Here is a 16,489-nt window from a genome sequence, read left to right as displayed (position 1 = left end):
TGAATGACACAGCGAGCTGGACAGGCGCGGATGCAAAGACAGCCCTGGCACGACTGGTTGCGAGAGGCTACTTCAGCCCCGCCCCGCCGCTTAGACAGCCAGCCATCCCGGTCTATACCCGGAGCACCCGAGGCCAAAACCTGCCGGGCAGCATGAACGTTACCACGGAGCCCTTTTGAACGGGGTCCCGGCCTCTGAGGAGAGGCACAAAGCCAGGCTATGGGGCCGGCACTTACTGTAGGTCCGACCCAGGGCTTTGAAGAGCAGATCCCGCTTCACGCTGACAGTCGGCATGGCGAGTCAGACCCCAACGCGCCTGCGCCGTGAACCGGCCGGCGCTCAGCTCACAAGGCACGTAGGACCCGGCCCGCTCTTGCATGGGCTCTCTTAAATATTGCCAGTCTTCTCCCAATAGTTTCTGCCTCGTTTTTCATCTAAAGGCAAGTAAATTGTCACAATTAAACTCTGTAAATCCACCTGTGTTGTACGAATGACGCGCAGGCTGAGAAAGGAGCCAAAATTGGATAGAATGTGCTACGATTTGATAGGCAGTAGAAAGGACAGACTGCAAAGGCCCTCACGCTTCTAACCCACTAAGGGCGGAGGACACCAAACTAGTGGGCGGGGACAAGTGACGGCATGTGGTGGGGCGGGGCCTGGAGGTGGAGCATCCTCTCCAGGAGGTGGGGAGAAGGTGAGCGGGCAGGAGGGGTCTGAGGCATCCTACTGGAGAAAAATGTGCACATCTGAGCTGTGAGAGCAGCTCAAGGAAACCAAGGGACCGCAGTTTGGGCTTCATTCTTCGTGCTTACACAGTCTCCCTTGTACCCTTGTAAGTCTTATACCTGGGTTGGAGCCTTGCAGCAGCCCCTTTTTAAGGGAGGCTTCCTTAGAGACTTTAGAAGAAAGAAACTGATATTTAGACAGTGCTATCTGCTGGCAGAGGCTGGGCTCAGTCCTCTGCCAGCATTAGCAAATTTCCTCTTTCTGACAACCCTGAATGTAATGGGCTGAATGGGGCCCCCTAAGATATCAGGTCCTAAGCCCTGGCCCCTGTAAATGTTACCTCATGTGGAAACAGTCTTTGCAGGTTAATTTAAGGATCTAGAGATGGGGGAGGGGGTTATCCTGGATTATCAGATGGACCCTAAATGCGATCACAGGCATCCTTTGAAGAGGGAGGCAGAGGGACATTTGACAAACAGAAGAGGGGCAGGCAGTATAACCAAAAGGGCAGAGACTGTAATGATGTAGCCACAAGTCAAGGAATGCCAACAGCCACCTGAAAATGAAGAGGCAATGAAGGGTTCTCCCCCTGGCCTCTGGAGCAGACCTACAGTGTCTAGAGACACTGATTTTGGCCAAGTGAAATGGATTTGGGACTTCAACTTGTTTTAACCCACCAAGTTTGTGATTATTTGTTACAGGAAATACACCAACATAGGTGATCATTATTCCCATTTTACAGATGGTGAGACCAAGGCACAAGCTGAGTCACTCAACTCTCAAGGCTGAGCTGAGGCAGTTTCATGGGGGAGACTTGCCCTTATCCTTTCTAGTATACAGTGAGTGAGGGCCTCCAAAGCCATTCAGGTGGGGGGCAGTAGGTGGGTGGAACTTAGGCCTTTCGACTACCATTCAAGCAGGTTTGCACTATATTAACTTCCCTCCATGACTGCAGGCAATCCCTTCCCAGTACCCAATATAACAGATTGGCAGAGGCCCCATCAATGGCAAACCTCTCCAATGCCCAATAAAATCTTTTGCCAAATTGGTACTCACATCTCAGTTACTGAATAAAGGACTTCTTAAATTTCTGCATGCTGACCTCTCCTCTGGGTACTACAAAGTATTCTGTCACCTCTGAACCTCACTTTCCTTATCTATAAAACAGGTAATATACACCTTAGAGAATTATCCTAAGGATCACAAATCCTCATAAATGATTAATATAGTTTTTATGTCCTAGGTCCTCAAAATCAGGCAGCTGTCAGTCATCTATCCTAGTCGGTTTCCTGCTGGTCTCAAACTAGCAGGGACATTCTGTTCTCCTCTCCCCATATCCCCCAATGCATCCATCCTGTTTTTCATCTTTGTACCTGCTCTAGTACTGAACAATTAGAGGATTCGAATGGAAAAGAGAAAACTAGACCACAAGTACTCATCACAAGTGCTCAGCTGACTGATAGGAATGATAGAAAACGTTGAGATAGTATATCACACAATGAAGGTAGGTGCTGCTTTTGTCTAATATTAGGGCCAGCTGGAGAGCAAGAAGGAAATGGCAGCATTTCCTAGAAATGAAAGATGGGCTGAAGTTCTCCTTGCATTAGGAGTTAGGGAAAGGCAAGTTAAAATCATAATGAAATACATTTTCATACCTACCAGATTGGTAAAAATGTGAAAGTCCGACCCAACCAAATGTTGGCAAGAATCAGGAGTATAAATTGATTCAACCACTTTGGAAAATAGGGCCTTACTTAGAAAGGCAGAATACGTGCATACCTGACTACTGTTACACTCCCGGCAATATTCCCCAGAGAAACTTACCCGTGTGCCCTGGAAGAGCAAATAAAAATGTTCATTATTAAAAAAAAAAAACACCACACAACCCAAACTGGAAACAACCCAATGTCCATCAATACTAGAATGCATAAGGATAAAACCATACAACGAAACACCATGCAGCTGTGAAAGTTAATGAACTACAGCTGATGTATAAACTTGGATAAGTCATAAAAACAGAATATTGAGAGAAAAAGTGAATCACAGAAGCATCTACACAGTATGGTGTCATGTATATAAAAACGAAAAACAGGCTAACCTAGAGAGTGTATTGTTTAGGCATATATAAATAGACGGTAAAACTAAAGAAAATGGATGATAAAATATGGGAGTAGTTAGTTCAGAGTGGAATAGAACAGATGTAGCCTGGGAGCATTTCAAAAGCATTTCAGAAATATTGGTAATGTTCTGGGGGTGCCTAGGTGGCTCAGACGGTTAGGCAGCTGCCTTTGGCTCAGGTCACGATGCGGGGGTCCTGGGATTGAGCCCCCCTGCTCATCAGGGAGCCTGTTTCTCCCTCTGCCCTTCCCCCTCCCTGCTCATGCTCACTCTCGAATGAGTTCTCTAATAAATAAGAGCTTTAGGGGCGCCTGGGTGGCTCAGTTGGTTAAGCGACTGCCTTCGGCTCAGGTCATGATCCTGGAGTCCCAGGATCGAGTCCCGCGTCGGGCTCCCTGCTCAGCAGGGAGTCTGCTTCTCCCTCTGACCCTCCCCCCTCTCATGCTCTCTATCTCATTCTCTCTCTCAAATAAATAAATAAAATCTTTAAAAAAAAAAAAAAAATAAGAGCTTTAAAAAGTATATTGGTAATGTTCTGTTTTACCTAGCATACCTTCATGGGCATATTTTAAGAAATTAAAGATGAAGGTAAGAAACAAGAGATGACTGTGGCACTTTTTTGGGGGTGAGGGGGACAAATGCTTGGTGGCCTTTAAGTAAACAATAGGAATAGTTGAGGTTTGATTTTTTTTTCATAAAGCACTTTAAAAAAGTTTTAGTCTCATTTATAATTCTCTTGCCTTATAGATTCTGGGCTTTAGGTTACATTTTATACAGTCTTTCACCACCTCAAGATTGTTTTATAAAAATCACGTATGCTTCTTAAAGGGCTTGGAATTTTTTTTAATCTTGTATCTTTTTGAAATTTATTTAGGTTTTAGAGCAAGTGAGTAAACCAGCTTTATTTTGTTTTCAAACAGCAATCTAGTTAGCCCAACAGAATTTGTTAAATAAGATTGTTTTCCCCCCCACAGATTTGAAATAACTTCTTTAGCATATTACATTTTTTTAATTTTAATTCAATTAGCCCACATATAGTACATCATTAGTTTCAGATGTAGAGTTCAGTTATTCATCAGGTGCAAAAAACACCCCCTGCTCATCAGCGTATATTGTATTTCCATACATATTTAGGTCTACTGCTGAATTTTCTAGTTCATTACCAGTACCAAAGTTTTAGTTATTATAGCTTTATAATGCATTTTAATATTTGGAAGAGTTAATGTATCATCAATATTAGAAGGTGAAGGAGGGTCAGTATTCTCCAGACTGAGAAGGCACTTTGAGATGGAAAAACAAAGCTATCCATACCATTCGCGCAGGATTTTAATCAGGTTACCTCGCTGTGAAGCAGGGAATAGAGCAAGCAGTCCCAGCGCTGAGCAGTCCTCCTCGTCCTCGTCCTCCCCCATCCTCCTCCCCCATCCTCCTCTCCTCTCCTCTCCTCTCCTCTCCTCTCCTCTCCTCCCCTCCCCCCCTCCCCTCCCCCTCTTCCCCCACCTCGCGCCTTCAGCCACAGCTTTTATAGAGCAAGGGGCATGATGGCAGGGTCAGAGGGTAGTTATCCAAAATGATACCATCTGTGCGCCAGGGACTCTCTACTAGTTACCTCAAGTGGGACCGCCTCTGTCCTCTCTGCCGGTTATTTCCAGTGGCGCCTTCTGAAGATCAGAACAAGCCCGCCCGCATTCGGGTCAGGGCATACATTAATTTCCAAGGGAGGTCATTGTGAGGACATGAACAAAACAAAGGGCCAAAGATGGAGTTAGTGTTATCAACATTCCTACATCCATTGCTTTCTTTCACAACAATTTTCTATCTCTCATGTTCATTTTTCTAGATAAACTTTAGAATTCTGTCAAGTTCTGAAAAACTTTTTTTCCTGCTCTTTTATTAGGAATCAACTGTAATTTACAGATTAATTTAAGGAACTTTCTATCCAGAACAGACTCCATGTGTGTTTGAACTTGCCAGTCAGTGATCCACCTTAGAGCCTCTGAACCAGCAGTGCCCTCTGCCAGAAGGTTCTTGACCCCAGGCCCCGCAGGGGTAGCTTCCTCTGCTCTTTCAAGTCTTCTCAGAAGGATCTACCCCTGACTATACTATGTATTATGCTCATTAGATATAAACATCTCTCCCTGCTAAAACATAACTTATATAGGACAGAGATGTTTGTGTGTTGTTCACTGATATATGCCAGGAGCCTCAGTGACTGGCACAGAGCAGACAATAAATATTTGAAGTTTTTTTTCTTAAAGATTTTATTTTTAACTAATCTCTACACCCAACATGGGGCTCAACTCACAACCCTGAGATCAAGAGTCGCACGCTCCACCAACTGAGCCAGCCAGGTGCCCCTGAAGTTTTCTTTTAGTGATAGAAATGCATGGTGTATTTTCTTTTTTTTTTTATGTTTTTATTTCAATTCCAGTTAGTTAACAGTGTAATACTAGTTTCAGGTGTACAATATAGTGATTCAACACTTCCCCACAAGGGCTCTCCATAATCCCCGTCACCTATTTAACCCATCCCCCCACCTACCTCCCCTCCAGTGACCATCTGTTTTTTTCTCTATACTTAAGCATCTGTTTCTTGGTTTGCCTCTTTTTTCCCCCTTCGCTCATTTGTTTTGTTTCTTAAATTCCACCTTTGAGTGACATCATATGGTATTTGTCTTTCTCTGACTGACTTATTCCGCGTAGCATGATACTCTCTAGCTCCATCCACGTCATTACAAATGGCAAGATTTCATTCTTTGTGGCTGAGTAATATTCCATCGTGTACATGTATATGTATGTATGTGGAATATGTATATGGAATGTGTATATATGTTTACATTCCACATGTATATACACTGTGTATGTGTATATATATGACTTCCCGATTGTCAATATATATACACATACCTACACAATGGAATATTATTCGTGTGTGTATATATAGAATATATACATATAGTATATAACATATACACTATATACACTATATATAGTTATATATACACACTATATATATAATGTATATATATTATATATGTACACACACACATACATATACCACATCTTCTCTATCCATTCATCAGCCAACAGACACTTGGGCTGTTTCCTTAAGGTATATTTAAAAAAAAAATAGATAACCGCAATAGGAAAAAATGGGCAAAGGAAATGAACAACCAATTCATTAATACAAACAAACAAACAAAAAACAACAAAAAGTGGGGAGGGGGACAGAAACCAAATTAAAACAGTAATGAAAGCAAAGATATTTTCTCCAAAGACACTGGCAGAGGTTAAAAAAATAAACGACACCAACTTGTGTTGGCAACAATGTAGGAAGCGGCCAGTGTTAGACAAACCTCAGGAATATAAATAGTAGTTTGGCACTATGAATCAAAATTTTAAATATGCATTCTCTTTGATCCTGAAATTCCACTCTTGGAATTATTTTAAGGAAGTAAGAGAGTATTCTTCTGTTTGTAATATAAAAAGTCTTGAAACAACCTAAATGTCCAACGATATGGGCTTGATTTAATAAAGTCTGATACCACCATACAATAGAATAGTGTGCAAGCATTAAAAATGATATTGGAGGGGCGCCTGGGTGGCTCAGTCGTTAAGCGTCTGCCTTCGGCTCAGGTCATGATCTCAGGGTCCTGGGATCGAGCCCCGAATCGGGCTCCCTGCTCAGTGGGGAGCCTGCTTCTCCCTCTCCCACTCCCCCTGCTCGTGTTCCCTCTCTCGCTGTGTCTCTCTCTGTCAAATAAATAACTAAAATCTTTAAAAAAAAAAAAAGTGATATTGGAGGGGTGGAGGACTACCCTGCCCCTGTGGGTGTCTTTATGATAATCACCTGAGACCAACAAAGACTAACGAGCCCCTAAAAAGGAAGTAAGCCATTGAAGGTGTTATCAATGGAGATGTTAAAAGGATTTAAGTTCCCGTTAGCCTTCTATAAAAGAACAACCCTAAAGACCCTCTTTGGCAACCCTGTTGGGACCCCTCTCACTCTTGAGAGCTTTCTCTGTAACTTCACTTAATAAATTTCTATCGCTTTACTCAAAAAAAAAAAATGATATTGGAGAACTATATTTTTTAACATGGAAAAAAGTCTTCATTAGATGAAATCAAGTGACTAAACAATAGACTGAACAATAGACTTAAAGTGATCAGTTTGGTTTTTTTAAAATGCATGTGAGTGTGAATAAAAACAAAACAGCTGGTATGATATACACCAAAGTGTTGGTATTTTATTCATTTATTTGAGAGAGAGAGAGGCAGAGGGAGAGGGAGAAGCAGGCTCCCGGCTGAGCAGGGAGCCGGATGCAGGGCTCGATCCCAAGACCCTGGGATCATGACCTGAGCCGAAGGCAGACGCTCCACGACCGGGCCACCCAGGCGCCCCTACACCAAAGTGTTAACAAGTGATATCTTCGTCCTTTGTAGTTTTCTTTTTCTTTAAAAGTTTTCTAAATTTTTTTTAAGATTTTATTTATTTGCGAGAGAGAGAATGAGAGACAGAGAGCATGAGAGTCAGAGGGAGAAGCAGGCTCCCCGCTGAGCAGGGATCCCGACGTGGGACTCGATCCCGGGACTCCAGGATCATGACCCGAGCCGAAGGCAGTCGCCCAACCAACTGAGCCACCCAGGCGCCCCTCTTTAAAAGTTTTCTTCTTAATTCCTTAATATTTTTCTTAACAGTGGTTATCTTTAGATGGTGAGATTATTTCTTTCATTGTACCTTTTGTATTTAACAGAATTGTAATTAGCAAGAATACTTGTGTTATGAGGGGAAAAAACCAAGGTTGTTATAAAACAGTCATGTGCCATTCCCTACCTAATCAAACAGGTGTAGACTATTCAGCTATTTCATGACTACGTGAAATGAGATCCTGTGTAGACCTGTGGGAGCTCGATTGTTTTTGCCTCTAAAATGTGTAGTGCGCATAGTGAAAGTTTCTGAAATGACTGTACCACCTTCTGTTGCTTCTGGGTTGGGCAGCAATTGGATAAGAGATGTTATGACGTCGGAAATCCTTCCAACACAGATCCTAAAGATGCAGTATTGTGTCTAATGAACTTTCACACTCCATCAGCAGATAGTTGAAAGTGGTACGCCAGAAACATTGTCCATCTGCATCTTCAGGTTCTTCATCCATAGAATGGAAACAGAACCTCAGCGGATGGCTGAGTGAGGATAAACTATTTGGAAACAATTGGAAACCAGCAAAGCACTCTTCGAATATTAGATATCGATATTCAGGGTAACAACCCAGTGATTGAAACTGTAAATTTGCTCTGGTATTAAGCTTAGTAAAATGTGGGCTGATGCCTCCAGGAGGATGAGACAGGGCTGTAAGCTCAGGTAATAGATGATACAGTTTACCATAACTGGCCTAGTTTTAATTGCAGTATATCCAAAACTGGTTCTGTTCTGGCTAAAACCTTGTGTGTCTTTCCTATAAATTTCCAGCACACTCTAACCCCTTTGTAGATTACCCTGAAACTTTTAGGACACAGCCAAAGTCCATATTTCTTCTTGGGTTTCTACTGATGGATCTACCTGGAACCAAGAAGGTCTGCTAGACCTGTCAAGAGTCAGGTTGATCGGTATTGACTTCCCAATTGTCAAACCAATGGCTGTTTTAAATTGTATTTTAAAAATAAACTTGATAGACACTTTATATTATTAGCCATCCCCTCATTCTTGAAATTCTCTTTTCTTAGTTTTCCTGACTCCAGACTCCTCCATATAGCTCCCTGGATTTTTTCTACTATTGCTATGTGAGAGACAATACACTGTAGTGGAAAGAGTTCTGTAAGTTAGTAACAGATTAAAACCTTGTCTTTAGGGGCGCCTGGGTGGCTCAGTTGTTAAGCGTCTGCCTTCAGCTCAGGTCATGATCCCAGGGTCCTGGGATCACGCCCTGCATCTGGCTCCCTGCTCAGCGGGAAGCCTGCTTCTCCCTCTCCCACTCCCCCTGCTTGTGTTCCTTCTCTCGCCGTGACTCTCTATCAAATAAATAAATAAATAAAATCTTAAAAAAGAAAAACAACCTTGTATTTACTGCTCACTGAGACTTTGGACCAATCACTGATTACTGATAAACCTCAGTTCCTTGTAAAATGAAGGTAATAATAATACACACACCATAGGTATGCCATAGGATGGTTATTTAAATTTTAAGAGTAGTTCATGTTAGATTTTGGCACTTGATACATACTAACTCTCACAGCCTCCTCTGCCCCCTACACTACCTTGCCCTACCTTCAGTGTAGGATACCCTCTGGAATTATGTCTGGTGATCTTCTCCCCCAACAGTCTCAGCTTCTACCACTCCCTAAATGCAGACGGTGCCCATTCTAAACTCCAGCCCATCTCTCTCTTCTGTGCACCTTTCTTACCAACTTCTGAATATCTGCACATGGATGTCCAACAGGCTGGCATGTTCAACTCAAAAACTGAACTTTCCTCTTCCCCTAAACTTACTCTTCCTTGTGTGCTTCCTATCCTTTTCAAAGTCACCACCATCTGCCAAGTCACCCAGGCCAGAAATACTTCACTTGACCTAACTCCTCCTTCATCTCTCTCTTCTGACTGGTTATGATTGAGTTAACTTGAGACAACCTGCCCAGCATGCCTTATTTCTCTCTGCATGAGGTAAACCTTTGAGTCACCGTGCTAAAGCAATGGAACCCTGTATCCCACGCCAGTGTACCAGGGGTAAACACCTGATCCAAGCTGGATCTTGGACCTGGGACCACAGGGAACTTGAGTTCCATTTTATTCAATGGTGGAAGCAGTAAGGTACAAGTCTGGAGTCATTGGTGGCCATGTTTCCCACCACTTAGAGAAACTAATCTGCAAAGAGATAAAATGATACTAACACCAAGAGAAAAGCTAGTGGAGAGAAACCTGGAAGCATTTAAATGGCTGTTCTTAAGCCCCAGATGTCTCCCTCTTCTTCCTGAAATTTGGTTGCTCAACTGAATGAAGTTCAGATGGCTTAAAGCTTAAAGTGTGAGAGGTGGAGAGTTACACCTGAGACTCAAGAGGTAAGCAGATGCTCTGTAATGCGGGGCCCAAAACTACATTAAAGAGTTTGGACTTTATCTTAAGAACAATGAGAAGAAATTCAAAGACTTTAAGCAAAGAAATAACATTATCAATGAAGTAATTTGGAAAGATCACTTTGGTACATTATGGAGAGGAATTAGGGGTGTTAGTTCAGAGGGCAAAATTCAAGGCAAGGAGACCAGTTAGGAGGCTGCAACAATCCAGGGGAGCAATGATAGCAGCCAGGACTGGGGAAATGGCATGTGTTTAAAGAAAAAAAAGTAATAATAATAGACCAGAAGAATCAACAGGTCATATACCAAGTAGCTATAAACAACCAGAAAGTTACAAACATGAGTGCAAGCGAACCCATTGGATTGGACCTTCTTGGAAACTGGAAGTGGTGGAGCCTTGTGCCATACCTCCAAGGACACTGCTGTTGGATACTGTTGACTGCCTCTTTCAAGAGCGGGCCCAGGCCCCAGGTCGGTAGCTGTAGACCTTTCCAGTCTCTTTCTCCTCATTCCTCCCTCGCTTGGGTTGCTGGAACCTCAAGTGGGTTTCCAGACCAAGTACAAATGAAAGTGTGGGTGAGGGTCATGAGAAGAGGAATCATGGTGGCTACAAAGCCTCATGAGAAGAGAAATCATGGCGGCTATCTTGGGCAAGACTCCTGCAACTCTGCCCAGAGCAAGCATACTCAAGCCCTGTCAGATTGATAAAATAAGTTAATTGAAAGGACAATAAGAAAACAGAGGGGCCAGAGCAAATTTCTTGAACTTAGTTCAAAAGAGTGTTGAAAACAGGACTTCTTGAAGGGCATTCCATTGAAACTACCATTATGATGGCCTTCTATTGACTTTAACCAGATCTGGTCACTCTCAGTGAATTATGGTAACCATGATGTTTGAGTTTCATGAATGTGTGGGTGTGTGTGTCCGAGAGAGAAGGAGAATATTTGCCTTTATGATGAATGCACCTTATGAAAACTGGCACGGTGAACTTTGTCCTAAACTATCCCCTCTGAGAACTCTCAATCTGGGAAGAATACTATTTCCTTTTCAACTTAAAGATGGGAACATAAAAAAAAAAAAAGACGGGAACATATTAGCTTAGGCTGCAATAAAATGTCATGTTATGGCAAAACATTGTCTTCCTGTTAGTTGAAATTACCTGATGTGAAATGCACAGGAAAAAAACTAAAACAAAGAAGCGATTTTATTTATTATTTTTTTAAAGATTTTTATTTATTTATTTATTTGACAGAGAGAGACACAGCGAGAGAGGGAACACAAGCAAGAGAGAGTGGGAGAGGGAGAAGCAGACTTCCTGCTGAGCAGGGAGCCCGATGCAGGGCCTCCATCCCAGGACCCTGGGATCATGACCTGAGCCGAAGGCAGACGCTTAACGACTGAGCCACCCAGGCGCTCCAAGGAAGCGATTTTAAAGTAGTCATTTCCACGGGTAGGGTTTGTAACCTATGAGGCAATCTGAACTGTCATCTTCTTATTCCTTAACTAGAGCCGAGGCTTAGAAAGAGGAACCACCCTAGTCATTTCCACGGGTAGGGTTTGTAACCTATGAGGCAATCTGAACAGTCATCTTCTTATTCCTTAACTAGAGCTGAGGCTTAGAAAGAGGAACCACCCTAGGTTGGCGGAATCTCAGATCTCCAAGCAGGACAGCGATGATTTCCTATCCTCATGATTGCATCAGGATTTGCCACAGCACAGGTGTTTGATATATTGTGGTTGAATTTTTGAAAATTTATGTATGTTTTATTCACTCACATATACCCAATGCCCAAGCACACAGTATGTGGTTGGTAAATATTTGTGGATTGAATGAATAATCCCAGCCCAAACTATGACACATTTGGTCCTCTGCATTCTTCTGCTCACTGTTCCGTGACTTCCCCATTTTGATGATGTTCCCTTCCTTCCTTGTGCTATCATTTAAGAAACAGCAGTTATGTGCTCAGGCTCTGGAAACAGACAAACCTATTTTCAAAACACAGACACTTAGTTCTACTACTTAACAGGTGAACAATTCGTTTCACCTGTGGTCCCGATTTCTTCACTGGTCAAGAATAACAGTACCTAGACTGGAGAACAGTTGTGGCGGGGGGCGGGGGGGGAGGTTTACATCAGGCACAGCACCGTAACACATGAGTACAGTACTTGCTACGTGGTAAGCACTCAGTAATATTGACATATATGATGGGGTTTTTTTTAACTGCAACCCCATTCAGACCTTGTACTTCTCCAAATATTAGGATGCCCACACACACAAAAAAGCCAAATAAGCTTCCAAACTGGGTTTTGCCAAACGGTCCGAGCTTCCGAAACTGTTTAATGTCAATTTCATTTTGCTACAAATATAGTCGCTATGGGAAGTGGGGAAATGCTGAGAAAGTGGGTTCCCCACCTTCTTTTCCAATAAGAGCAGGCTCACTTGGATTTCTTTTTATCAGTCGGAGATCTTTTGAAGATTGAAAAAAATTCCCCTGCTAGAGTCAAAGTTTGAAACCATGATCCCATACCATGTTGCTTCTCCTCATCCATTTTAGTAGGCTAGGAAGAGAGCTAGGTCTATTCCTTGCCAGTAACTGGCTGGGTTATCTTGGGCAAATCACTGAACTTCTCTGCTCTCAGCTCCCCATTCCATGAAATGTGTAGTTTGGAAAGATAATGTTTACGGTTCATGTTTTCATGTAAGTTTTAGTTCTGGAAATATGAGAAGAGTTGGTTTTGAATAGCTTGATAAATTAAAGCTTTCTCACCATTTAATTTCAGTAATCATTTAGCGGCAATAACCTGGGGCACGATACATACACAGAGACGTGCTGAATATTAAATGAGTGAGTGATTTAATTGTTGCTTAAGATGGTGATTGGCTGCACCCTGGAGGGGCCATGCTTTGCTTCAGTGTGCTGTGCTAGGGTCTAACAGCGTTTTCTACTAGCTGAGGGCCTGGAAAAGTGACAAGAGCATGATTCAGTACAGTAAACGTCACATGATTAGGAGAAGCCTAGATGGCTTATTTACCAAGAAACTGTGAATCCAATTAGCCAATCCTACCATTTATATTTCCCTTACATATCCCAAATCCATCTCTATCCTCCTTTACTACCACAGTAGACCACACCACCATCTCCTACTTTCACCCTAGGGTGGCTTCCTTAGGGTCTGCCTACTTCCACTCCTATTTCCGATCTGTTCTAAATAGATGTTCATTATTCCCCATCACTGGAACGAGCATGTTTCTTTCAGGCACTATCATACATTTGGTTCTATACCCATGTGGTTATTTTGTTTCTTCCAGGAGGCTGTGAGCCCCAAGGGGACAGAGACCTTTCTTGTTCACTATTATAGCCCATACCCACTCCCCAGCTCGTGCCTAGCACAAGAAGCCTTTTCATAAATAATCAATGAATGAATGCTCAAAGGCTGAGAGACCATGTCTTAATTTACTTTTGTGTTATCAACACCACAGGCAATGCCGATGCAAGGCGAGCACTCAGTCGTTTGTTCCATGTGAGATTCATTTAATGAAGGGATGACTCTCCTCTCTGGGCTTTAGACAAAACTGTATTTGAATCTTTCCCACTTTGCCAGCTGTGTGACTTTGAGCCTGGATTTAACTGCAAAATGAGCTAATGCTTATTTCACAGGGTTGCTCTAGGATGAGCAAAGGGCTTTGCATGACATCTGAAATAGTGTGTACTCATAGTATCCCCACTAGCACTGGGGGAAGGCTCAGGCAAGAAGTCTAAAAGAAGAAAGTGAATCCTCAACTAGGAAAAACAAACAAAAAGCACAAACCAGCAAGTTTTGCATACAAAAAGTCACAACTTCCCTAAACTACCTTGCCTTAAGTGTTCATTTGTATCCAACTTTCTATTAGAATTGTTGGAGAAAGGGGCATGGTGGTGGGGGTGGCTAGTCAACTTTGTTTTGCCCTGTTGCAGATCCCTTCTAGCAATGACTTAACAGGCACCTGCCACTTGGAGTTGTTCAACTATACAGTAGTTAGTATTAAAAAATGTAGCGGTGCTCACAAGGACTAGGCAACTATTCAGAATCTATCCATTTAATGCATCATAACTGAAACCCTTCAGTGACAGGTGTTAGGGTAAATAGTTGAACCCCAAACACAGCCTGCAAGGATCTGGCCTTTGGCCACCATTTTTGCCTCATTCCACCCCAATCTCCTCCTTGTTCCCTGAACTCCCAATATATTTTCCTTGAATTTCAGCCACAGGACCTTTGCATATGTGCTCCTCTTTGTCTGGATGACTCCCTCAGTTAACTAGATTCACCTTTATAGCTGTTATAAGCTGTTATATACTGCTATACATATATATAGCTGTTATATACTTATTCAGAGACTTCCCTGACCTCCAGCCTAAGTCCTAGAACCTTCCTTCTCTTTCACAGTAGGATTTCACTTTGCAATTATACACCCAATTGTGTGGTTATTTTGCTTAATGTTTGTCTCTGCCCATAATTTGTACTGCGTGACTAGGTTACCAGGTATACGTTCAGGGCCCAGAATAGTTCCTGGCCTGTGGTAGGTATTCAGTCAGTATCTGTTGAATGAATGAATAAATGAAAAGTTTCCAGGACTAGTATAGGGATCTGAGTACCCAAGAGAGGAGGCCAGATCCCTGCCTCCCCTCTCCCCCTGCAGTTAAAGAGTGGTGTTGGGGACACAGACCAATAAACACAAGAGTACCCTGCGTGCGAAGAAGCTACGTCCCGTGCCTCCTTCTAGCTGGTGGGCGATTCCTTGAACTAAACCTTCCCCAGAGTGTTCGGAGGAAGGGGTGGGTTTAAGGGCGGATACTGAAGGTGATCGATCCCCTGAACAATGGTCAGATCCCGGTGGAGATCCCGGTGGAGCAAGGCTGGGGAAGCCCACGCTGCCGACCTCGGGCAGGCCACCAGCTGACCTCTACTCGCCGTCCCTAGTACCCACAGTGGCGCGCCCTCACCAGCGCCCCGGCGCTCGGGCCAATGCGCCCGGGCGCGCGCGATTGGCAGCCCCCAACCTCAGCCCTCCCGCCCCACCCCCGCCGACAAAGTCCGGCCCCCGCCCGCTCCGCGGCGGCCGCCGCTTCCCCCTCGCTGCCCCGGGGTTGTCCCGCGCGGGGCACAATTCCGGCCGCGCGTTCCTCCCAGGCGCCGCCGAGCAACCGGGTTCGAGACGCCCGCAGTTGGCGCAGTCCTCTCCCGGGCCGGAGCATGAAGGTCGAGTTTGCGCCGCTCAAGATCCCGCTGGCGCGGCGGCTGCAGACGGCCGCGGTGCTGCAATGGGTCCTGTCCTTCCTGCTGCTCGGTAAGGGCCCCGCGCGCTTCCGGGCGCTCAAGATCCAGGCCAGACTCCGCGGTGCAGGGGGCCTCCGTCGCTCCCTCGCGGACAGTCCTTGTCCAAGGACATGCTTAGATCCTCCAACCCTTCTTCCCGTGTAAGTCAGAACACGCAGGTCAAAGAGGGAGTTCGAACTAACTTGGGACTCTTTTGGTTTCTCTCCGCACGTGCACCTCGTAGCGAGCAACTCTTTGGCAGCTGTTTCCCCTGTGCTTTTTTTTAATTGTTGCGTACTTTACCTACCGTAAAAGGCACAGATGATAATTATACAACTTGATGACTTTTGGCAAATGAATACACCCAAATGTAACCACAATCCAATCAAGCCATGGAACATTGCACTATATGGCCCCGCAAATGTTAGTAAACTTGTTTCCTGAATTTATAGAAAACCAATGCCCGAGTATTTACAGCCTGATTCCTTCCTCATCCCACCCTTGTGACAAATAGCCGTATTAGCTTTTCCGTGTTTAAGATCATCCGGGTGCAGAAAGGTACGTTTGTACGAGGAAGGCTGCAGCAAACATCAGTTTGGGTCGGGTGGCTTCTATATGTAAATAACTCGACCCACAGGTGTGTTCTAGCTTGTTCCCAAGTTAATCCTATTAAGAAAGGCACCTTGAGGCAGTCTCTAGATGGAGCAGGGTGGCTTACCTGAGCGCTTTTTTTCCTGGATGTTTGTTCAGCTCTTGGAATAAATGGGGGATGATGGTATGAAAAGAGGGAGGAATTACTGAGAACTTCCACTCTTCTGAAGGCTAACATCATTTGTATGCTATACTAAGATCATGGGTTGTACACTGCGGAAGCCACAATAACAGTAATAATAAACTCATTGCACTGTAGAGGTCTACACTTTTTTGAAATGGTTTCACATTTTGAATGCTTAGGTCAGTGGTTCTCAACCCTGGTTGGTTGCACATTAGAATCACTAGGGGAACTTCTAAAAAAATACAGATGCCCAGGCTCTATCCCTGGAATCTCTAATTCATTCGTTACAGAATGGAGCCCCGTGCATCAATATTTTGTATCTATGTAACCATATAAATGTGTGTGTGTATATACACAAACTCTCCAAGTGACTCTAGTGTACAGCTAGGGTTTACTGAAAAAGGAACTTCAAACCGTGAACTCATTAAGTCCTCACAGGCCAAACCGTGAGACAAGTGTGGTAGCATTACACTCCAAGGAGCAAAGGACCATTGACATCGTAACAAAC

General features: G+C 43.8%; 2 protein-coding genes across 4 annotated transcripts in view; one reads left to right on the top strand and one right to left on the bottom strand.

The window, feature by feature from the left end:
* FARSB (phenylalanyl-tRNA synthetase subunit beta) overlaps positions 1-469 on the bottom strand; it is a 75,733-nt gene extending 75,264 nt beyond the window's left edge. The window contains exon 1 of one of the 3 annotated variants that reach the window (XM_032401255.1): positions 237-469. In XM_032401255.1, coding sequence (XP_032257146.1) covers positions 237-294 — 58 coding nt within the window. In that variant the 5' untranslated portion in view covers positions 295-469. The remainder of the gene's footprint in view (positions 1-236) is intronic. The other 2 variants (XM_032401265.1, XM_032401258.1) reach the window with 2 other exon arrangements.
* Positions 470-15,027: 14,558 nt separating this feature from the next.
* The window catches only part of MOGAT1 (monoacylglycerol O-acyltransferase 1), a 36,712-nt gene continuing 35,250 nt past the window's right edge, over positions 15,028-16,489 (top strand). The window contains exon 1 of the mRNA XM_032401247.1: positions 15,028-15,237. Within this exon, the coding sequence (XP_032257138.1) occupies positions 15,144-15,237 (94 nt within the window). The 5' untranslated portion in view covers positions 15,028-15,143. The remainder of the gene's footprint in view (positions 15,238-16,489) is intronic.

Source organism: Phoca vitulina, unplaced genomic scaffold, assembly GCF_004348235.1.
Source record: "Phoca vitulina isolate PV1807 unplaced genomic scaffold, GSC_HSeal_1.0 scaffold1, whole genome shotgun sequence".
Lineage (NCBI taxonomy): Eukaryota > Metazoa > Chordata > Mammalia > Carnivora > Phocidae > Phoca > Phoca vitulina.
This window is presented reverse-complemented; position numbering and strand designations above follow the sequence as displayed.